The 23,655-nt window shown below is 44.9% G+C and overlaps 1 protein-coding gene across 1 annotated transcript in view; it reads left to right on the top strand.

Moving 5' to 3' along the window:
* The window catches only part of rfx4 (regulatory factor X, 4), a 166,969-nt gene that overhangs the window by 3,240 nt on the left and 140,074 nt on the right, over nt 1-23,655 (top strand). The window contains exons 3-9 of the mRNA XM_067999991.1: nt 4,860-4,916; nt 5,014-5,078; nt 7,099-7,174; nt 10,404-10,504; nt 10,596-10,687; nt 11,740-11,857; nt 18,852-18,960. Of these exons, the coding sequence (XP_067856092.1) occupies nt 4,860-4,916; nt 5,014-5,078; nt 7,099-7,174; nt 10,404-10,504; nt 10,596-10,687; nt 11,740-11,857; nt 18,852-18,960 (618 nt within the window). The remainder of the gene's footprint in view (nt 1-4,859; nt 4,917-5,013; nt 5,079-7,098; nt 7,175-10,403; nt 10,505-10,595; nt 10,688-11,739; nt 11,858-18,851; nt 18,961-23,655) is intronic.

Raw genomic sequence — 23,655 nt, 5'->3', positions numbered from 1 at the left:
GCACCAAGGAGCCCTAGTAAAATTGAAGTCAATGGGAATCAGGGGGAAAACTCTCCAGTGGCTGGAGTCATACCTAGCACAAAGGAAGATGGTAGTGGTTGTTGGAGGCCAATCATCTCAGCCCCAGGACATTGCTGCAGGAGTTCCTCAGGGCAGTGTCCTAGGCCCAACCATCTTCAGCTGCTTCATCAATGACCTTCCCTCCATCATAAGGTGAGAAATGGGGATGTTCGCTGATGATTGCACAGTGTTCAGTTGCATTCGCAGCCCCTCAGATAATGAAGCAATCCGAGCCCGCATGCAGCAAGACCTGGACAACATCCAGGCTTGGGCTCATAAGTGGCAAGTAACATTCGCGCCAGACGATGACCATCTCCAACAAGAGAGAGTCTAACCACCTCCCCTTGACATTCTGTGGCATTACCATCGCCGAATCCCCCACCATCAACATCCTGGGGGTCACCATTGACCAGAAACTTGAACTGGACCAGCCACATAAATATTGTGGCTACAAGAGCAGGTCAGAGGCTGGGTGTTCTGCAGCGAGTGACTCACCTCCTGACTCCCCAAAGCCTTTCCACCATCTACAAGGCACAAGTCAGGAGTGTGATGGAATACTCTCCACTTGCTTGGATGAGTGCAGCTCCAACAACACTCAAGAAGCTCGACACCATTCAGGACAAAGCAGCCCACTTGATTGGCACCCCATCCACTACCCTAAACATTCATTCCCTTCACCACCTGCGCACAGTGGCTGCAGTGTGTACCATCCACAGGATGCACTGCAGCAACTCGCCGAGGCTTCTTCGACAGCACCTCCCAAACCCGTGACCTTTACCACCTAGAAGGACAAGGGCAGCAGGCACATGGGAACAACACCACCTGCACGTTCCCCTCCAAGTCACACACCATCCCGACTTGGAAATACATCGCCGTTCCTTCATCGTCGCTGGGTCAAAATCCTGGAACTCCCTTCCTAACAGCACTGTGGGAGAACCTTCACCACACGGACTGCAGAGGTTCAAGAAGGCGGCTCACCACCACCTTCTCAAGGGCAATTAGGGATGGGCAATAAATGCCGGCCTCGCCGGTGACGCCCACATCCCATGAACAAATAAAAAAAAACTCATTGGAGTTTACAAGAATGAGAGGAGATCTTATTGAAACATACAAGATTCTGAGGGGACTCGATAGGGTAGATGCTGAGAGGATGTTACCCCTCATGGGGGAATCTAAAACTAGGGGGCATAGTCTCAGAATAAGGGGTCGCCCGTTTAAGACGGAAATGAGGAGGAATTTCTTCTCCCAGAGGGTTGTGAATCTTTGGAAATCTTTACCCCAAAAAGCTGTGGAGGCCGAGTCATTGAATACATTCAAGGCTGAGTTAGACAAATTTTTGATCAGCGAGGGAATCAAAGGATATGGGGAAAGGGCGGGAAAGTGGAGTTGAGGTAAAAATCAGATCAGCCATGATCTCATTAAATGGCGGAGCAGGCACGAGGGGCCGAATGGCCTACTCCTGCTCCTATCTCTTATGGCCTAAATATTTCAATAGCCTCAACGAGCATACATTCCATTGAGAAATAAAAACTCCATGGGAAAAATGATCCATCCGTGGCTAACTAAAGAAGTTAAGCATAGTATTAGATCAAAAGAAGAGGCCTACAATGTTGCCAAGAAGAGTAGTAAGCCTGAGGATTGGGAGAGTTTTAGAAACCAGCAAAGGATGATCAAAACATTGATAAAAGGGAGAAAATAGAATATGAAAGTAAACTAGGTAGAAATATAAAAATGGATTGTAACAACTTTTACAAGTATGTAAAAAGGAAGAGAGTAGCAAAAGTAAACGTTGGTCCCTTAGAGGTAGAGACAGGAGAAATTATAATGGGGAATAAGGAAATGGCAGAGACGTTAAACAAATATTTTGTATGTGTCTCCACAGTAAAAGACACTAAAAGCATACCAGAAATAGTGGGGAACCAAGGGGCTAATGGTGACTGCAGAGATGGTGGATGCATTGGTTGTGATCTTCCAAAATTCCCTAGATTCTAGAATGATCCCAGCGGATTGGAAGGTAGCAAATGTAACCCTGCTGTTCAAGAAAGGAGGGAGAGAGAAAACAGGGAACTACAGGCCAGTTAGCCTGACATCAGTCGTCGGGAAAATGCTGGAATCCATTATTAAGGAAGTGGTAACCGGACACTTAGAAAACCATAATATGATTAGGCAGAGTCAACATGGTTTTATGAAAGGGAAATCGTGTTTGACAAATTTATTAGAGTTTTTTGAGGATGTAACTTGCTGGGTGGATAAAGGGGAACCAGTGGATGTAGTATATTTGGATTTTCAAAAGGCATTTGATAAGGTGCCACATGAGGTTGTTATGCAAGAGAAGGGCTCATGGGGTTGAAGGTAATATATTAACATGGATAGAGGGTTCATTAACAGACAGAAAACAGAGCATAGGGATAAATGGGTCATTTTCAGGTTGGCAAATGAAGGGACCGAGTGTAATGTATCCAAGTTTGCAGATGATACAAAGCTAGGTGGGAAAGTAAGCTGTGAGGAGGGCACAAAGAGTCTGCAAAGGGATATAGACAGGTTAAGTGAGTGGGCAAGAAGGTGGCGGATGGAGTATAATGTGGGGAAATGTGAGGTTATTCACTTTAGTAGGAAGAATAGGAAAACTGAATATTTTTTAAATGGTGAGAAACTATTAAATGTTGGTGTTCAGAGAGATTTGGGTGTTCCTGTACAAGAAATACAAAAAGTTAGCACGCAGGTACAGCAAGCAATTAGGAAAGCAAATGGCATGTTGGCCTTTATTGTAACGGGGTTGGAGTACAAGAGTAAGGAAGTCTTACTACAATTGTACAGGGCTCTGGTGAGACTTCACCTGGAGTACTGTGTACAGTTTTGGTCTCCTATCTAAGGAAGGATATACTTGCCTTAGAGGCAGTGCAACAAAGGTTCACTAGATTAATTCCTGGGATGAGAGGGTTGTCCTATGAGGAGAGGTTGAGTAGAATGGGCCTATATTCTCTGGAGTTTAGAAGAATGAGAGATGATCTAATTGAAACATATAAGATTCTGAGGGAGCTTGACAGGGTAGATGCTGAGAAGCTTTTTCCCCCGACTGGAGAGTCTAGAACTAGGGGGCATAGTCTCAGGATAAGGTGTCGGCCATTTAAGACTGAGATGAAGAGGAATTTCTTCACTGAGGGTTGTGAGTCTTTGGAATTCTCTACCCCAATGGGCTGTGGATGCTGAGTCATTGAATATATTCAATGCTGAGATCAATGGATTTTTGGACTCTAGGGGAATCAAGGTAAATGGGGATCGGGAGGGAAAGTGGAGTTGAGGTTGAGGATCAGCCATGATCTGATTGAATGGCGGAGCAGACTTGAGGGGCCGTACGGCCTACTCCTGCTCTTATTTCTTATGTCCTTATGTTCTTATAAAACCATGTTGACTCTGCCTAATCATATTATGATTTTCTAAGTGCCCTGTTACCACCTTAATAATAGATTCTAGCATTTTCCCGACGATTGATGTCAGGCTAACTGGCCTGTAGTTCCCTGTTTTTTCTCTCCCTCCTTTCTTGAATAACAGGGTTACATTTGCTACCTTCCAATTCACAGGGACCATTCTGGAATCTAGGGAATTCTGGAAGATCATAACCAATGCATCCACTATCTCTGCAGTCATCTCTTTTAAAACCCTAAAATGTAGGTCATCAGGTCCAGGGGATTTGTTGGCTTTTAGCCCCATTAATTTCTCCAGTACTTTTTCTTTACTTTTCTTCATTACTTTAAGTTCCTCACTCTCATTAACCTCTCTGTTCCCCACTATTTCCAGTATGCTTTTTGTGTCTTCTATTGTGAAGACAGATACAAAATATTTGTTCAGTGTCTCTGGTATTTCCTTATTCCCCATTATAATTTCTCTTGTCTCTGCCTCTAAGGGACCCACGTTTACTTTTGCTAATCTCTTCCTTTTTACCCAAGTGTAGAAGCTCTTACAGTCTATTTTTATATTTCTTGCTAGTTGGAATCCTTGCGTTTGGAAGATTGAGGATTGATCTAATTGAGGTGTTTAAGATGATTAGAGGATTTGATAGGGTAGATAGAGTGAAACTATTTCCTCAGGTGTGGAATCCAGAACAAGGGGGCATAACTTTAAAATTAGAGCTAGACCGTTCAGGAGTGAAATCAGAAAGCACTTTTTCACACAGGGTAGTGGAAATCTGGAAAACTCCCCCCCCCAAAAAGACTGTGGATGCTGGGGGTCAATTGGAGCTTTCAAGACTGAGATCAGTAGATTTTTATTGGGTAAGGGTATCAAGGGATATGGAGCAAAGGCGGGTAAATGGAGTTGAGGTACAGATCGGCCATGATCTGATGGAATGGCGCAGCATGCTCGAGGGGCTGAATGGCCTCCTGTTCCTAATGTTCCTGTACTCAATCACTTTTTTTTAAAAAGCTATTTTTTCTGATAGGTTGTTAGACATACTCACAGAACCATAGGATTTGCAGCACGTGAAGGGGCCAGTCGACCCATCGTACCTGTGCAGTGCTAGCTCTTCATCGGGAGCTGCCTGCTCCAATCCCAGCCCTTTCCCTCCATCCTTTTATATTCTTCCTTTTCTAATCCTTGTGTATTTCCCTTTTTACTGATGTACCAGTCTCTGCCTCAGTACCCACTGTGGTGAATCATTCTATGTTCTAATAACCCAGTGTGCGAAAACATTCCTTCAGAGTTGACTCAGTTCGCTGTTTGTACTTTCTTCTTGATTTACTGTTTTAATTACTTTATGGGTTTCAGTGACGGAAAAGTTTGACGTTTCCTTTTCTTTCCAGGTCAAAGGCCTGGTGAAGCAGCACATTGACTCCTTCAACTACTTTATAAATGTAGAGGTAGGAATGCTAGTGACACTTGGCAGTCTAACTCTTACCCCTCCTGCCCTGCTGGTATCACTCAGCCTACTCACCACCTCTTCTGGTTTCTTTATAGATAAAGAAAATCATGAAAGCCAATGAGAGGGTGACCAGCGATGCTGACCCAATGTGGTATTTAAAGTAAGTGCCAAGGGATAATTGTTTTCAAAAGTCGGTGATTTTTTCTTTGTGTCCCCTATAGGGTTATTTCCTTTTTGTTAGTTGGTATAATTGACGTCACACTGCCTGCTGTGCTTGACTTGCCCAGGTTAGGAGTTCAGCCCAGTGCCATTGCCTTGAGTATCTGCATTAAATCATAGCATGCTACAGCGCAGGAGGAGGCCATTCAGCCCATCGTGCCAGTGCCGGCTCTTTGAAAGAGCTATCCAATTAGTTCCACTTCCCCTGCTCTTCCTTTTCAAGTATATCTCTAATTCCCTTTTGAAAGTTATTATTGAATCTGCTTCCACCGCCCTTTCAGGCAGCGCATTCCAGATCATAACAACTCGCTGCGTTTAAAAAAAAAATTAATTCTCATCTCTCCCCGGCTTTTTTGCCAATTACCTTAAATTGGTATCCTCTGGTTACTGATTTTCCTGCTAGTGGAAACAGTTTTTCCTTATTTATTCCATCAAAACCCCTCATAATTTTGAATGCCTCTTTTAATTCTCCCCTTAACCTTCTCTGCTGTAAGGAGAACAAACCCAGCTTCTCCAGTCTCGTGATGTAACTGAAGTCCTGCATCCCTGGTACCATTCTGGTAATCCCCTCTGCACCCTCTCTAAGGCCTTGACATCCTTCCTAAAATGTGGTGCCCAGAAAATGCATACGCTAATAACTAAATGGCGCATTCTGTGCTGTTTGGTGCTGCTCGGTTTGTACCTGGGTGAACCTGGCACAGTCTTCACTCTTTGGCCCTCTGACTCTGGCCTTTTGTGCCTCCTCCCTTCTCCACCCCACCATGGGTGGTAGAGGCTGTAGTCACCTCAAAGCCAAACTCTGGAGCTTCCTAAACCCTCCTTCACCCTCTCACTTCTCTCTCCTCCTTGAAAAAATGTTCCCTCCTTTCCGGCCAAAGTTTTGTTCACCTCTTCTAGCTCTGTCTCCGTGGCTCAGTGCCTTTTACTTTATCTATTTTATTTTTTAATCTTCCCCTGCCCCCACATGAAGCAGCTTGGGTTGTCTTCTGCATTAAGTACATATATAAGTACAAGTTGTGCAGTAGTAATAGTTGTCCTGATAAACTCCGATGTACTGTGCTATATGAAGATTGGCTAGAGCTACAATAGTCCTGCCATTGTTGACATTGGTATAGCAAGCATTTTATCTAACTCCATTTTCTACCCCAGATCAGGTCCGATGACAATAGATCTGGACTTAAGGCAACCAGAGGGCACAGTTTTAAAAGGATTACCTTTTGATTTTTTTTAAATGTACACTTCTTCCGCATTCATCCCTAATGTGTAGGTTTCCTCTGAGCCGTTTTGACCCTTTATCTGCTGTCTGTGTGTTACATTTGACCTCTTCATTTGTTCTCAAACAGTTGTGGATGTTAAATTACTGAATGGCGTTTAATGTCATAAATATTCTACTTTAACATGGAGATGTTTCTACTTAACATTTTAGAATGTTAAAAATTAGCAAAGCGTGAAGTGATGCAATATTTCAAGTCTGGTTTCAGAATATAAAGTCACCTTTGACTGCTTTATTTTTAGTAATCAACTTTGCCTCTTGCCAGTCAGTGTTTACAAATTACATTACAGTGTAAGAGCATTTCCATAGCACCAATTACAGGGCTATCTTAATCATAAGTCAACATAAAAAAATTGCATTTATATGGAGCCTTTCACGACCTCAGGACGCCCCAAAGCGCTTTACAGCCAATGAAGTACTTTTGAAGTGTAGTCACTGTTGTAATGTAGGAAACACGGCAGCCAATCCGCACAGCAAGCTCCCACAAACAGCAATTAAATAAATGACCAGATCCTCTGTTTTTGGTGTTAGTTGAGGGATAAATATTGACCAGGACACTGGGGAGAGCTCCCCTGTTCTTCTTTGAATAGTGTCATGGGATCTTTTACACCCAGCTGTGGGGCTTTGTCAGATATGTGCTGATTTACTACAAGTATGTTTCTTTTAATGAAAAGTATGTTTATTGTAGATACCTGAATATTTACATTGGGGTCCCTGATGTTGAAGAAAGCTTCAATGTGACCAGACCTGTTGCTCCACACGAGGTACAGTATGGGTTGTTGTAAATTCTTCTCAATGTGAGTTGTGATTATTTACACTCTTAAGTTTTTCGCCCAAGCTGTGTGCTGAGGTCTGGGTGATGCTGTTGTTGGATTTTTGGAGACAGTAAGTTTTCTTGCCCTGCAAACTTCTCATTGTTGCCAATCCCCCTCCCCTCCCACCACCTTGAATCGAGCCCTGCTCTACAATTAATATATGGCACCACAACGATATCAAATATCCTAAAGATGACACAGATCCAGACATCGAGCAACAGTGGGAGAAGGATCAGTGATAGAGGCGGACGGTAAGATGAAGGAGACAGGTTTGGAGGGAGCTTTTTGAAAGAGTGGAGAGGTAGCAGAATTGGGGGGTGGGTGGTTTGGGGCCGAGGCAGCTGAAGGGTCTGTGCCCACGGGTGAGGGGGTGAGGAGAGGGCAAAGAAGATCATCAGTGCTGCAATGTAAAGAAAGAAATGTGATTACCAGATAATCTGTTTTAGTGATGTTGGTTGAGGGATAAATATTGGCCCAGGACACTGGGGAGAACTCCCCTGCTCTTCTTCGAAATAGTGCCATGGGATCTTTTACATCCACCTGAGAGGATAGACGGGGCCTCGGTTTAACATCTCATCCGAAAGATGGCACGTCCGACAGTGCAGCACTCCCCCAGTACTGGCCGTCCGACAGTGCAGCGCTCCCTCAGTACTGGCCGTCCGACAGTGCAGCGCTCCCTCAGTACTGGCCGTCCGACAGTGCAGCGCTCCCTCAGTACTGGCCGTCCGACAGTGCAGCGCTCCCTCAGTACTGGCCGTCCGACAGTGCAGCGCTCCCTCAGTACTGGCCGTCCGACAGTGCAGCGCTCCCTCAGTACTGGCCGTCCGACAGTGCAGCGCTCCCTCAGTACTGGCCGTCCGACAGTGCAGCGCTCCCTCAGTACTGGCCGTCCGACAGTGCAGCGCTCCCTCAGTACTGGCCGTCCGACAGTGCAGCGCTCCCTCAGTACTGGCCGTCCGACAGTGCAGCGCTCCCTCAGTACTGGCCGTCCGACAGTGCAGCGCTCCCTCAGTACTGGCCGTCCGACAGTGCAGCGCTCCCTCAGTACTGGCCGTCCGACAGTGCAGCGCTCCCTCAGTACTGGCCGTCCGACAGTGCAGCGCTCCCTCAGTACTGGCCGTCCGACAGTGCAGCGCTCCCTCAGTACTGGCCGTCCGACAGTGCAGCGCTCCCTCAGTACTGGCCGTCCGACAGTGCAGCGCTCCCTCAGTACTGGCCGTCCGACAGTGCAGCGCTCCCTCAGTACTGGCCGTCCGACAGTGCAGCGCTCCCTCAGTACTGGCCGTCCGACAGTGCAGCGCTCCCTCAGTACTGGCCGTCCGACAGTGCAGCGCTCCCTCAGTACTGGCCGTCCGACAGTGCAGCGCTCCCTCAGTACTGGCCGTCCGACAGTGCAGCGCTCCCTCAGTACTGGCCGTCCGACAGTGCAGCGCTCCCTCAGTACTGGCCGTCCGACAGTGCAGCGCTCCCTCAGTACTGGCCGTCCGACAGTGCAGCGCTCCCTCAGTACTGGCCGTCCGACAGTGCAGCGCTCCCTCAGTACTGGCCGTCCGACAGTGCAGCGCTCCCTCAGTACTGGCCGTCCGACAGTGCAGCGCTCCCTCAGTACTGGCCGTCCGACAGTGCAGCGCTCCCTCAGTACTGGCCGTCCGACAGTGCAGCGCTCCCTCAGTACTGGCCGTCCGACAGTGCAGCGCTCCCTCAGTACTGGCCGTCCGACAGTGCAGCGCTCCCTCAGTACTGGCCGTCCGACAGTGCAGCGCTCCCTCAGTACTGGCCGTCCGACAGTGCAGCGCTCCCTCAGTACTGCACTGGGAGTGTGAGCCTAGATTTTGTGCTCAAGTCCCTGCAGTGGGGCTTGAACCCACGACCCTCTGACCCAGAGGCGAGAGTGCTGCCCACTGAGCCGAGGCTGACACCTGATGTAGGGCTGAAGGAGGTAGCAGAGGTGAGGGGAGAATTAAGTGGACAGTGGGGGGGTGGAGGTACTTGTAGATGAGGATTTTGTAATCATTGCATTGGGTGATAGGGAGCCAATGCCGATTGTTAAGAATGGATGATGGGAGAGTGAGACTTGGTGCAGTTTATGATGCAGGTGGTGAGAATCGAGAGAGAGAACGTGAGATCCCAATATCCTACCTCGTATATATGAATTTTGAACCCGTCTTTCTCTTTAAGATCCTACTGACCCGTTGTGTATTTCCACTACTTAGTTTTTATTTCAGATTTCCTGCATTGGGTCCTTGTTCTCTCTTTCCAGTTGTTATGAATTTATGACCGGCAACTTCAATTCATTTGTTGCTAATGACAAGAATCTCACAGAAATATTTATAAATTGCTGGTACACCAATAAAATAAAAAGCAAAAAATTACAAATGCTGAAAACCTGAAAGAAAAACAGAAAATGCTGGAAACAGCCAGCAGGTCAGGCAGTGTGCACGGAGAGGGCAGAGGAGTTAATGGTTGAAGAAGGATCTGTAACATTAACCTTTCTGTCCTCTCCATCAATGCTCACCAACCCGTTGTTTGTTTCCAGCATTTTCTGTTTTTGTTTAAGATACTGTGAATGTTTTAGAAGCACCATCGCAGATGTTGCATACATGATGTGACTGATATCCAGGGCTGTGCTTTCTTGCATTGCTGCTCTGAGTTACTGCATATCGCGTACATTAATATTCCCACCACTTCAGGTAACAGTCCCTTATACAGTGTCTTGTTCGTTCCCCACATTCCTGTGCCAGCTCATTGAAGTACAGTTAATTCTCCAAATCACTAGGTGGGAATGTTCGGAATATTTATCATAGAATCATAGAATGGTACAGCACAGAAAGAGGCCATTCAGCCCATCGTACCTGTGCCGTTTCTTTGAAGGAGCTATGCAATTAGTCCCACTCCCCTGCTCTTTCCCCAGAGCTCTTCCAACCTTTCCCCATCAAGTATTTATATTCACCATGGTAGCCTCAAGAAGGGAAGAATAATGAGCACAAAGAAATTACAATGTGGGTGAAGGCTGGACGACGACATGAATTGTACTTGGGCAAAATAATTTATCTCAGTGACAATAACTCGAGTCTGCAGTTCTTCTATTTTTGGCCCAAAGTACACTCTTAAATATAGTTGCTGTGCTCATACAAGAATAAAGGAATAATTGCTATTTATTTACCATTTCCACGTTCAGTGTCGCCTGCGAGACATGACCTACTCTGCCCCAATCACCGTGGACATCGAATACACCAGAGGGAGCCAGCGTATCATTCGAAATGCATTACCCATCGGCAGGTAACCTGCACTCAACAAGCGTTCAGCTACAAGTTTCATCCATGTGGTTGGTTATTTTCTGCACTAATATCTGATTTATTTTCAACCCCAGGATGCCTATAATGCTGCGTAGCTCTAACTGTGTGCTTACAGGAAAAACCCCAGCCGAATTTGCAAAACTGAATGAATGTCCCCTGGACCCAGGTACTGAATAGTGATCCTTAGAACCAGACCTTTTACCTGAGTGTTTTGTAACTCGATGAATCCCATTCGTTAATGCCTGTTTAAGACTTGAGTAAGTTCTGCTGTTGATTCCAGTAAATTGTGTCGTATTGTGCACCAGTCAGTGAAAATGTATAATCCGTGCAACACACTTTTTAATAAACTCCTTAATGTTCCGTGCAGTTGTGTTTTTAAAAACAAAACTGCTGAAGAAACTACTAATTTCTATCAAAAACTCATCAGGCAAAAGTGTATATATACGACAACAACTTGCATTTGTTTACTGCCTTTTACGTAGAAAAATGTTCCACGGCATTTACAGAAACAAAATGGACCCGAGCCAAAGAAGGAGATATTAGGAGAGGTGACAGGTGGGTTTTAAGGAGGAGAGAGAGGCGATGAGGTTATAGAATAAATAATGATGAACTAGTGGAGAGAAATATCAAGTCAGCAAGGACCCAGGGATTTGAAGTGAGGGAATATAAGGAAGGCCATTAGAGGTTAGTGATTAGATGCAGAGATATGGCATATCTTGGAAATGAGTAAGTGCTGGTGGGGTTTGATGGTGTAGGGCTACAGCTGATGTTTTTGCGAATACAATGATTCTTTATCTCAGAAATATTGAGGGACGGAAATAAAAGAACTTGCATTTATGTATTGCTTTATCACATTGTGTAACCAGCAGAAACATCCCAAAGCACTCCACATACAGTGAATTATTTTGATTTAGTGACTATTATGTAGGCAAAAATGGCTAAGCAAGATCCCACAAAGAGCAGTGGAATGAGCGGCCAGTCATTCGGCATTTGGTGCTGTTGATTGACAGCACAGTGTTTGCTGGGACACTGAGAGAATTCCTTGCTGTTAAAATAGAGACTTTGTATCGGACAGATGGAAGGAGTATGAAGGTGTGCAGTCAGTACTAATGGTGGTGGTGACTCAGATCATTTTAAGTTGAATCCTTGCTGGGCCAATTTCACAAGCAATATCAAACTGAATGTGTCTAATTAAGCCTTTTTTATGGTCTTTTGTAGGTGGCTATTTCATTGTTAAAGGTGTCGAAAAGGTTATTCTCATCCAGGAGCAATTGTCAAAAAACAGAATCATTGTGGACGCAGATAGAAAAGGAACTGTTGGTGCCTCTGTGACAAGGTACTGCCTTCAGAAATGGGCTAGATTCTAAATTAAGTTATTCATGTACAATCCAGAGCCACGCTCACTGATAAATGTACTCTAAATCTTTAGCTGCTTTATATTCAAGATCCTGTATATTTTTCTGCATCCAGTATTCAATAATCAGAAATGATTAACATTATATTTGATGTAAACTGTTCAGGGAATGCGCGTTATCAGAACTGTGGAAATCACACTCTTTATTTGACCATTTCAATATAGCCAAATTGTAGACATTTTTGTGTTGAAATTAATGCTTCAACCATGTATGTTTGTATGATTCGTGTAACCAGCTATATTGGTTTGGACAACAGAATATAACTACCCAGTAAGTTTCTATTTACTGCTGTGTTTCTCTGAGAGGTTTGTATATTGAAAGTATTTTTCACTGGGTGGGGATGTGTGTTAGATACTAGCCTTTCAACTCTGGAACCTGGGTTCAAATCAAGTTCAGACAGTCTCCTGTGTCTGCTAGATGTGGAATGAGTTTGGGTATTCCCAATCCAGCTCTTAGTCAGTGTGGCTCTACAGCCCAAACATTGGCAATATGGGACCATTGGCACTATGGGACACTAAGCTGACGAGCTCATTCACAGAGCCTAAAAGGAAAGTGAGACATAGCACAGGTGCAGTGAAAATGCTGTTCTGAGGTTGGGGGTGAGGCATATTTTTAGGGGCAGAGTTAGATGGAGGTTTACTCTGCATCTAACTGTGCAAAACCTGACCTGGGGATGCTTGATTCCTGTTACTGAATCCCCAGAATGGAAAGCATTCCATTCCCCAGTGCTAACTTCCCTTGCCTGAACACAATAATTCAAATTAAAGATATAACTGAAAATTGATCCCGGTCACGTACTCAGTGAGATGCTTTGATTTAACTCCGAGAAGTGCAAAGTGATACATTTTGGTAGGAAGAACAAGGAGAGGCAATATAAACTAAATGGTACAATTCTAAAGGGGGTGCAGGAACAGAGAGACTTGGGGGTATATGTGCACAAATCTTTGAAGGTGGCAGGACACGTTGAGAAAGCAGTTAAAAAAGCATACAGGATCCTGGGCTTTATAAATAGAGGCATAGAGTTCAAAAGCAGGGAAGTTATGTTGAACCTTTATAAAACGCTGGTTCGGCCACAACTGGAGTATTGTGTCCAATTCTGGGCACCGCACTTTAGGAAGGATGTGAAGGCCTTAGAGAGGGTGCAGAAAAGATTTACTGAAATGGCTCCAGAGATGAGGGACCTCCGTTATGTGGAGAGACTGGAGAAGCTGGGGTTGTTCTCCTTAGAGCAGAGAAGGCTGAGAGGAGATTTGATAGAAGTGTTCAAAATCATGAAGGGTTTAGATAAAATAAATAAAGAGAAACTGTTCCCATTGGCAGAAGGGTCGAGAATCAGAGGTCACAGATTTAAGGTAATTGGCAAAAGAACCAAAGGTGACATGAAAATCTTTTTTACGGAGCAAGTTGTTATGATGTGGAATGCGTTGCCTGAAAGGGTGGTGGAAGCAGATTCAAGCTTGGCTTTGAAAAAGGAATTGGATAAATATTTGAAGGGAAAAAATTTGCAGGACTATGGGGAAAGAGAGGGGGAATGGGACTAACTGGATTGCTCTTACAAAGAGCCGGCAGAGGCTCGATGGGCCAAATGGCTTCCTGCTGTGCTATAACCATTCTTTGATCTCAGTTGAGGTTTTGGCATTCACTTTGGGCTTAGTTAGGCTAAATCCATTGATATGTTACCCATGATAACCTGCTGCTTCAGTGAGCAGTATAGTTGAGTTTGTACACATAGTGGAGGAGAGCATCTTTAAGGCTAAATCAATGTTTGGGTCAGGTTTGGTTATCTAAAATAAAACTCCAATTGAGTTAAATGGTTACATTTGGAAATCTTTTAATGCAAATGAATGTCTATTAAACATTTACGCTTCCACTCCCCTGAGCACCAGTAAGACCGTAGAATGTGTCGATTAATAAAAAGTGACGATCTTACCTTTATTAAATCGGGGCCGTCAATCGAGGTGTTCAGGTGATGCCCTGAGATTGGATCTGCAATCTGCAATCTAGTGCCAACTATTTACTCTTTGTTAATCACTCAGCAAATGTTACCCCGCTATTCAAGAAGAGAGGGAGAGAGAAAACAGGGAACGACAGGCCAGTTAGCCTGACATCGGTCGTCGGGAAAATGCTGGAATCCATTATTAAGGAAATGGTAACCGGGCACTTAGAAAATCATAATATGATTGTAAACAATTTTACAACACCAAGTTATAGTCCAACAAATTTATTTTAAATTCCACAAGCTTTCGGAGGCTTCCTCCTTCCTCAGGTGAACGGTCATAATATGATTAGTCAAGAGTCAACATGGTTTTATGAAAGGGAAATCATGTTTGTCAAATTTATTAGAGTTTTTTGAGAATGTAACTAACAGGGTGGATAAAGGGGAACCAGTGGATGTAGTATATATGGATTTTCAAAAGGCATTCAATAAGGTGCCACATAAAAGGTTGTTACACAAGATAAGGGCTCATGGGGTTGGGGATAATATATTAGCATGGATAGAGGATTGGTTAAAGGACAGTAAAGAGAGTAGGATAAACGGGTCATTTTCAGGTTGGCAGGCTGTAACTAGTGGGGGGCCGCAAGGATCAGTGCTTGGGCCTCAGCTATTTACAATCTATATTAATGACTTAGATGAAGGGACCGAGTGTAATGTATCCAAGTTTGCTGACGATACAAAACTAGGTGGGAAAGTAAGCTGTGAGGAGGACACAGATTCTGCAAAGGGATATAGACAGGTTAAGTGAGTGGGCAAGAAGATGGCAGATAGAGTATAATGTGGGGAAATGTGAGATTATTCACTTTGGTAGGAAGAATAGAAAAACAGAATATTTTTTAAATGGTGAGAAACTATTAAACGTTGGTGTTCATAGAGACTTGGGTGTCCTCGTACAAGAAACACAAAAAGTTAGCATGCAGATAAGAACATAAGAACATAAGAAATTGGAGCAGGAGTAGGCCAATCGGCCCCTCGAGCCTGCTCCGCCATTCAATAAGATCATGGCTGATCTGATCCCAACCACAAATCTAAAGAACACAAGAAGTCGGAGCAGGACCCGGCCACATAGCCCCTGGGCCCTCTCCGCCACCCACAGGGCATTGACCGATCCGAACTCAGCTTCATGTCCAATTTCCTGCCCGCTCCCCATAACCCCTAATTCCCTTTACTTCTAGGAAACTGTCTATTTCTGTTTTAAATTTATCTAATGATGTAGCTTCCACAGCTTCCTGGGGCAGCAAATTCCACAGACCTACCACCCTCTGAGTGAAGAAGTTTCTCCTCATCTCAGTTTTGAAAGAGCAGCCCCTTATTCTAAGATTATGCCCCCTAGTTCTAGTTTCACCCATCTTTGGGAACATCCTTACTGCATCCACCTGATCAAGACCCTTCACAATCTTATATGTTTCAATAAGATCGCCTCTCATTCTTCTGAACTCCAATGAGTAGAGTCCCAATCTACTCAACCTCTCCTCATATGTCCGCCCCCTCATCCCCGGGATTAACCGAGTGAACCTTCTTTGTACTGCCTCGAGAGCAAGTATGTCTTTTCTTAAGTATGGAGACCAAAACTGTATGCAGTATTCCAGGTGCGGTCTCACCAATACCTTATATAACTGCAGCAATACCTCCTTGTTTTTATATTCTATCCCCCTAGCAATAAAAGCCAACATTCCGTTGGCTTTCTTGATCACCTGCTGCACCTGCATACCAACTTTTTGATTTTCTTGCACTAGGACCCCCAGATCCCTTTGTACTGCAGTACTTTCCAGTCTCTCGCCATTAAGAAAATAACTTGCTCTCTGATTTTTCCTGCCAAAGTGCATAACCTCATATTTTCCAATATTATATTGCATCTGCCAAATCTCCGCCCACTCACCCAGCCTGTCTATATCCCCTTGCAGGTTTTTTATGTCCTCCTCACTCTCTACTTTCCCTCCCATCTTTGTATCATCTGCAAATTTTGATATGTTGCACTCGGTCCCCAGATACAGCAGGCAATTAGGAAAGCAAATAGCATGTTTGCCTTTATTGCAAGGGGATTGGAGTACAAAAGTAAGGAAGTCTTACTACAGTTGTACAGGGCTTTAGTGAGACCTCACCTGGAGTACTGTGTACAGTTTTGTCTCCTTATCTAAGGAAGGATATACTTGCCTTGGAGGCGGTACAAGGAAGGTTCACTAGATTAATTCCTGGGATGAGAGGGTTGTCCTATGAGGAGAGGTTGAGTAGAATGGGCCTATACTCTCTGGAGTTTAGAAGAATGAGAAGTGATCTAATTGAAACATATAAGATTATTAGGGGGCTTGACAGGGTGAGAGATTGTTTCCCCTGGCTGGAGAGTCTAGAACTAGGGGGCATAGTCTCAGGATAAGGGGTCGGCCGTTCAAGACTGAGATGAGGAGGAATTTCTTCACTCTGAGGGTTGTGAATCTTTGGAATTCTCTACCCCAGAGGACTGTGGATGCTGAGTCTTTGAATATATTCAAGGCTGAGATAGATAGATTTCTGAACTCTAGGGGAATCAAGGGATATGGGGATCGGGCAGGAAAGTGGAGTTGAGGTCGAAGATCAGCCATGATCTTATTGAATGGCGGAGCAGGCTCGAGTGGCCGTATGGCCTACTCCTGCTCCTATTTCTTATGATGTGGAGATGCCGGTGATGGACTGGGGTGGACAAATGTAAGGAGTCTTACAACACCAGGTTATAGTCCAACAGCTTTATTTGAAATCACAAGCTTTCGGAGCTTTCCTCCTTCGTCAGGTGAGTGAAGGAGGAAAGCTCCGAAAGCTTGTGATTTCCAATAAAGCTGTTGGACTATAACCTGGTGTTGTAAGACTCCTTACCTATTTCTTATGTTCTTATATGGAGGATAGTGAGTTTTTGATTGCTGGAAAAACTGTAAGCTTTGACATTATTTAGCTTATTTTTTCTAGATGACTTGAAGCTCACAGGATACTGGCTTATTTCAGCAATTACCGTTGTTCGATTTATTTACTAATGGCTTGTCCTCATTATATCATTGGCACCGATTTATTATAATTTAATATCCTGGAAACTTTCTACCAACTTAATTTGTAAAATGTAAAATTGCACATTTGCACCCAGAATGGTAGATGCCTAATAGGAATCTGATCCCAGTTAGATGTTTATATAAATATTACTAAGATAGTCAAAATTTTACATCTGCACACATTGCCTGTCAACTGTTTCCATTGTAAATTTGTATTGAGGTGCTGCAATGCCACCACTGGCAGAAGGGTGTAATTACAACATAACAGTTTACATAGGAAGATTCTATTATAAATGTGGACATTGGAATTCATAATGGAAAAGTTGACAGGATGTGCATGGAGATGTAAGATTTTTAATATCTTAGCTAAAATAGATTTGCAAATGGGCAAAACTGTGGCAGACAAAATTCATTACAGATAAGTGCAATGTCTTAAACCCTGGAAGAAAAAAAATGGGAAACATAAATCACAGAATCACAGAAAGGTTACAGCATGGAAGGAGGCCATTCAGTGCCGGCTCTATGCAAGAGCAATCCAGCTAGTCGCACTCCCCACCCTGTCCCCGTAGCCCTGCAAATTTTTTCCTTTCAAGTACTTATCCAGTTCCCTTTTGAAAGCCATGATTGAATCTGCCTCCACCACCCCTGGTACTGAACTAGCTAACGGAGAGGCTTAAAGCGATGTGGGAGTGACACTGGACTCTACACTGACCGGGTGCTCTGGGAGTGACACTGGACTCTACACTGACCGGGTGCTCTGGGAGTGACACTGGACTCGACACTGACCGGATGCTCTGGGAGTGATAGTGGACTGCATATTAACCAGGTGTCTGGGTGCTCTGGGAGTGATAGTGGACTCTACACTGACCGGGTGCTCTGGGAGTGACACTGGACTCGACACTGACCGGATGCTCTGGGAGTGATAGTGGACTGTACATTGACCAGGTGTCTGGGTGTAATAATGGACGGTAGACTGACCGGGTGCTCTGGGAGTGATAGTGGACTCTACACTGACCGGGTGCTCTGGGAGTGACTCTGGACTCTACACTGACCGGGTGCTCTGGGAGTGATAGTGGACTGTACATTGACCAGGTGTCTGGGTGTAATAATGGATGGTAGACTGACCGGGTGCTCTGGGAGTGATAGTGGACTCTACACTGACCGGGTGCCTTGGGAGTGATAGTGGACTCTACATTGACTGGGACTGGGTGCTTTGGGAGTGACACTGGACTCTACACTGACCGGGTGCTCTGGGAGTGACACTGGACTCTACACTGACCGGGTGCTCTGGGAGTGACACTGGACTCTACACTGACCGGGTGCTCTGGGAGTGACACTGGACTCTACACTGACCGGGTGCTCTGGGAGTGACACTGGACTCTACACTGACCGGGTGCTCTGGAAGTGATAGTGGACTCTACACTGACCGGGTGCTCTGGGAGTGATAGTGGACTCTACACTGACCAGGTGCTCTGGGAGTGATAGTGGACTCTACACTGACCAGGTGCCCTGGGAGTGATGGTGGACTGTACTGACCGGGTGCTTTGGGAGTGATGGTGGACTCGATACTGACTGGGTGCTTTGGGAGTGATAGTGGACTGTACTGACCGGGTGCTTTGGGAGTGATGGTGGACTCTACACTGACCGGGTGCTTTGGGAGTGATGGTGGACTCTACACTGACCGGGTGCTTTGGGAGTGATGGTGGACTCTACACTGACCGGGTGCTGCCATTGCAGATCAGCAATCAACAAAGTAACAGAATGCTGAGCTGTTTGTGAAAATATTTATACAGTTTATAGACCAACGAAGTGAATTTCTTTATAACCCACTCCTGCACTGCTTCGTGTACTCTGCAACATGCACTTCAGCAAACATTTAATAACAGAACTCTGCTCAATTTGCAGCTCTACACATGAGAAGAAAAGTAGAACCAATCTTGTTGTGAAGCAAGGAAGGTATTACCTGCGACACAACACGCTGTCAGAGGACATCCCCATTGCAATAATATTCAAGGTAATGACTCAGGATCTTGATGATGTTGTCCAACTGCTCTCGTCGTGTGAGAGAGTTTTAAATTATACATTTTTGTATTTCAAGGGAATGGTCAAGAGTAAATTGAACTCTGCTTCATAAAAACCCTCTGTGTTTGGAACTAAAACCACCAGCGTTTAAGTTCCAAAATGAGAGTAACTTTAAATTAGTTTTAGTTGGCTCGTATATCCTTAGTTCATTAAATTGCATCCTAATCCTAATCCTTTTCCAAGTGAATTACTGGGAACTCCATTTACGATGCTGGAACTGATTTGAACTTTTGATCTCCGAACCATTCGCTTGTTCGAAGAGATAAAGAGGAAAAACTGCAAACACACGGGCAGGTGAATCAGCACCTGTAAAATGACAGGGTATGACGTTGTAAGTGAGTACCCCTCAGCGGTCTGATGTAGGAGCGGCAGCCAAAACATCTTTTCTCTTTATGTGGAGAGACTGGAGAAGCTGGGAATGTTCTTCTTACAGCAGAGAAGGTTAAGGGGAGATTTAATCGAAGTGTTCAAAATCATGAAGGATTTTGATAGAGTAAATAAGGAGAAACTGTTTCCACTGGCAGAAGGGTCGGTGACCAGAGAACACAAATTTAAGGTGATCGAGGAAAGAACCAGAGGCGACAGGAGAATTTTTTTTTAACGAAGCGAGTTGTTCTGATCTGGAATGTGCTGCCTGAAAGGGCGGTGGAAGCAGATTCAATAATAACTTTCAAAAGGGAATTGGGTAAATGCTTGAAGGGGAAAACTTTTCAGGGCCATGGGAAAAGAGCAGGGAAATGGGACCAATTGGATAGTTCTTTCAAAAAGCTGGCACAGGCACCATGGGCTGAATGGCCTCCTTCTGTGCTATATGATTCTATGATTCTACAGATACTAACTAAACTGCTGTGTTTTTCCTGCATTTTCTGTATTCGTTTGTGTGAATCACTTCCTTAAAGCATGCTTGGAGAAGTGAAGTAAGAGTTCTGGGCGTGAGGTGATGCTGCGGTTTACCTGCGCACTCTGGCCAACACGGTATCCGTGCTCGTGAGGAATCCCATCGTGACGGCAGTATAATTTTACACCTGTCCACCTCCGAGAGCCCCCAGAAGTTACAGGATGGCTTAAAAAAAATTATTTTGGCATCTGACCGTATTCAGATACTATAGACAAGCAACTTCAACTCATTGAATGCCACCGAAGACCTGAGCCCAATTCACTCCCTTCCTTCCTCCCTACCAATGATTCAATGAGCGGATTCACTGCATCGTGTGGCATTGAATCCTGCCGACTGGGAAAGCTCCCGGTTAAATCGCTGATCTGTCCTAGTTGCGTATCAGTGAGGAGGGAGAGGCGGGGCCTGGCTCGGCTGTGATGGTCTCTATGGTCGAATAGCTTTCCGACACTCACCGGGCATGTGAAGAATGCCCACGAGTGAGGGGCTGGAGGTCCTATGCAGATGTACCCTAGCAGGAGGCATTGCCTAAAGGAGGTATGAGGACGAAAATTACATAGAATATACGGCACAGAAACAGCCATTCGGCCCAACAGGTCCATGCTGGTATTTATGCTCCACACGAGCCTTCTCCCACCTTACTGCATCTCACCCTATCAGCATATTGCATTGAGACAGCACAGATATTGTAAGAATTGGAGGAGGTTTCTTTTTAAATCCTTACGTTGTATCCGGGTGCGCGTTAGAATTTGGCGAAAAATCAGGCAGCTGTTAAAGAGAGCGGAAAGGGGCAGGAACTGGTAATTTGACCCAACATAACTGCTCCATTTGGCTGATTTCACCCCCTGTTGTCCTATATCTGCTGCTTCATCAATGACCTTCCCTCCATCATAAGGTCAGAAATGGGGATGTTCGCTGATGATTGCACAGTGTTCAGTTCCATTCGCACACCCTCAGATAACCAAGCAGTCCGTGCCCGCATGCAGCAAGACCTGGACAACATCTAGGCTTGGGCTGATAAGTGGCAAGTAACATTTGCGCCAGACAAGTGCCAGGCAATGACCATCTCCAGCAAGAGAGAGTCTAACCGCCTCTCCTTGACATTCAACGGCATTACCATCGCCGAATCCCCCACCATCAACATCCTGGGGGTCACCATTGACCAGAAACTTAACTGGACCAGCCACATAAATACTGTGGCTACAAGAGCAGGTCAGAGGCTGGGTATTCTGTGGCAAGTGACTCACCTCCTGACTCCCCAAAGCCTTTCCACCGTCTACAAGGCACAAGTCAGGAGTGTGATGGAATACTCTCCACTTGCCTGGATGAGTGCAGCTCCAACAATACTCAAGAAGCTCGACACCATCCAGGACAAAGCAGCCCCCCTTCCCCTCCCCCCCCCCCCCCCCCCCACAGTCGATCGTCTGCTGACACTCTGTATCCAGACTCACAGGTGAAGAGTGATTGCTGGGATGAAGTACCAGAGGGCGGACTGTGGAAATCCGCACCACAAGAGTCGGCTTCGGGTGGAAGGGGGGCATAACTTTTACACACACTTCGAAACATCCCTTTCTTTGTGGTATCCAAATTAGCAATAATACTGTGGGGGAGGAATTCCTGGAGTGTGTACGTGATGGTTTTCTAGACCAATACGTTGAGGAACCAACTAGAGAACTGGCGATCCTAGACTGGGTATTGTGCAATGAGAAAGAATTAATTAACAATCTTGTTGTACGGGGTCCCTTCGGGAAGAGCGACCATAACATGATGGAATTCCTCATTAAGATGGAGAGTGAAGTAGTTGAATCCAAAACTAGGGTACTGAATCTAAATAAAGGAAATTACGAAAGTATGAGGTGCGAGTTGGCTATGATAGATTGGGGAACTTTACTAAAAGGGATGACGGTGGATAGGCAATGGTTAATATTTAAAGAACGTGTGCAGGAATTACAACAATTATTCATTCCTATCTGACGCAAAAATAAAACAGGAAAGGTGGCTCAACCGTGGCTTACAAAAAAAATTAGGGATAGTATTGGATCCAAAGAGGAGACATATCAAATTGCCAGAAAAAGCGGCAAGCCTGAGGATTGGGAGCAGTTCAGAATTCAGCAAAGGAGGACAAAGAGATTGATTAAGAGGGGAAAAATACAGTATGAGAGTAAACTAGCAGGGAACATAAAAACTGACTGTAAAAGCTTCTATAAATATGTCAAGAGAAAAAGATTAGTGAAGGCAAATGTGGGTTCCTTACAGTCAGAAATGGGGGAAATTATAATTGGGAACAAAGAAATGGCAGAACAATTAAACACATACTTTGGTTCTGTCTTCACAAAGGAGGACACAAATAACCTCCCAGAAATGTTAGGGAACCAAGGGTCTAGTGAGAGGGAGGAACTGAAGGAAACCAGTATTAGTAAAAAAATAGTGCTCGGGAAATTAATGGGGCTAAAGGCTGACAAATCCCCAGGGCCTGATAATCTACATCCCAGAGTACTAAAGGAAGTGGCCCTGGAAATAGTGGATGCATTGGTGATCATCTTCCAAAATTCTATAGACTCTGGAACAGTTCCTACAGATTGGAGGGTGGCAAATGTAACCCCACTATTTAAAAAAGGAGGGAGAGAAAAAACAGAATTACAGACCAGTTAGCCTAACATTAATAGTGGGGAAAATGCTAGAGTCCATTATAAAAGATGTGATAACAGAGCACTTGGAGGGCATTAACGGGATTGGACAAAGTCAGCATGGGTTTATGAAAGGGAAATCATGCTTAACAAATCTACTGGAGTTTTTTGAGGATGTAACTAGTAGAATAGATAGGGGAGAACCAGTGGATGTGGTGTATTTGGATTTTCAGAAGGCTTTTGATAAGGTCCCACACAAGAGGTTAGTGTAGAAAATTAAAGCACATGAGATTGGGGGGAATATGCTGGCATGGATTGAGAATTGGTTGACAGACAGGAAACAGAGAGTAGGAATAAACGGATCTTTTTCCGGGTGACAGGCAGTGACTAGTGGGGTACCGCAGGGATCAGTGCTTGGGCTCCAGCTATTCACAATATATATCAATGATTTGGATGAGGGAACTAAATGTAACATTTCCAAGTTTGCAGACGACACAAAGCTGGGGTGGAATGTGAGCTGTGAGGAGGATGCAAAGAGGCTTCAATGTGATTTAGACAAGTTGGGTGAGTGGGCAAGAACATGGCAGATGCAGTATAACGTGGATAAATGTGAGGTTATCCACTTTGGTTGTAAAAACAGAAAGACAGATTATTATCTGAATGGTGATAGATTGGGAAAAGGGGAGGTGCAACGAGACCTGGGTGTCCTTGTACACCAGTCGCTGAAAGCGAGCATTCAGGTGCAGCAAGCAGTTAGGAAGGCGAATGGTATGTTGGCCTTCATTGCAAGAGGATTTGAGTACAGGAGCAGGGATGTCTTACTGCAGTTATACAGGGCCTTGGTGAGACCACATCTGGAGTATTGTGTGCAGTTTTGGTCTCCTTATCTGAGGAAGGATGTCCTTGCCATGGAGGGAGTGCAACGAAGGTTTACCAGACTGATTCCTGGGATGGCAGGACTGACGCATGAGGAGAGATTGGGTCGACTAGGCCTATATTCACTAGAGTTTAGAAGACTGAGAGGTGATCTCATCAAAACATGTAAAATTCTAACAGGACTAGACAGACTAGATGCAGGGAGGATGTTCCCGATGGCTGGGGAGTC

Source organism: Heptranchias perlo, chromosome 18 (assembly GCF_035084215.1).
Source record: "Heptranchias perlo isolate sHepPer1 chromosome 18, sHepPer1.hap1, whole genome shotgun sequence".
NCBI classification, from domain to species: domain Eukaryota; kingdom Metazoa; phylum Chordata; class Chondrichthyes; order Hexanchiformes; family Hexanchidae; genus Heptranchias; species Heptranchias perlo.
This window is presented reverse-complemented; position numbering and strand designations above follow the sequence as displayed.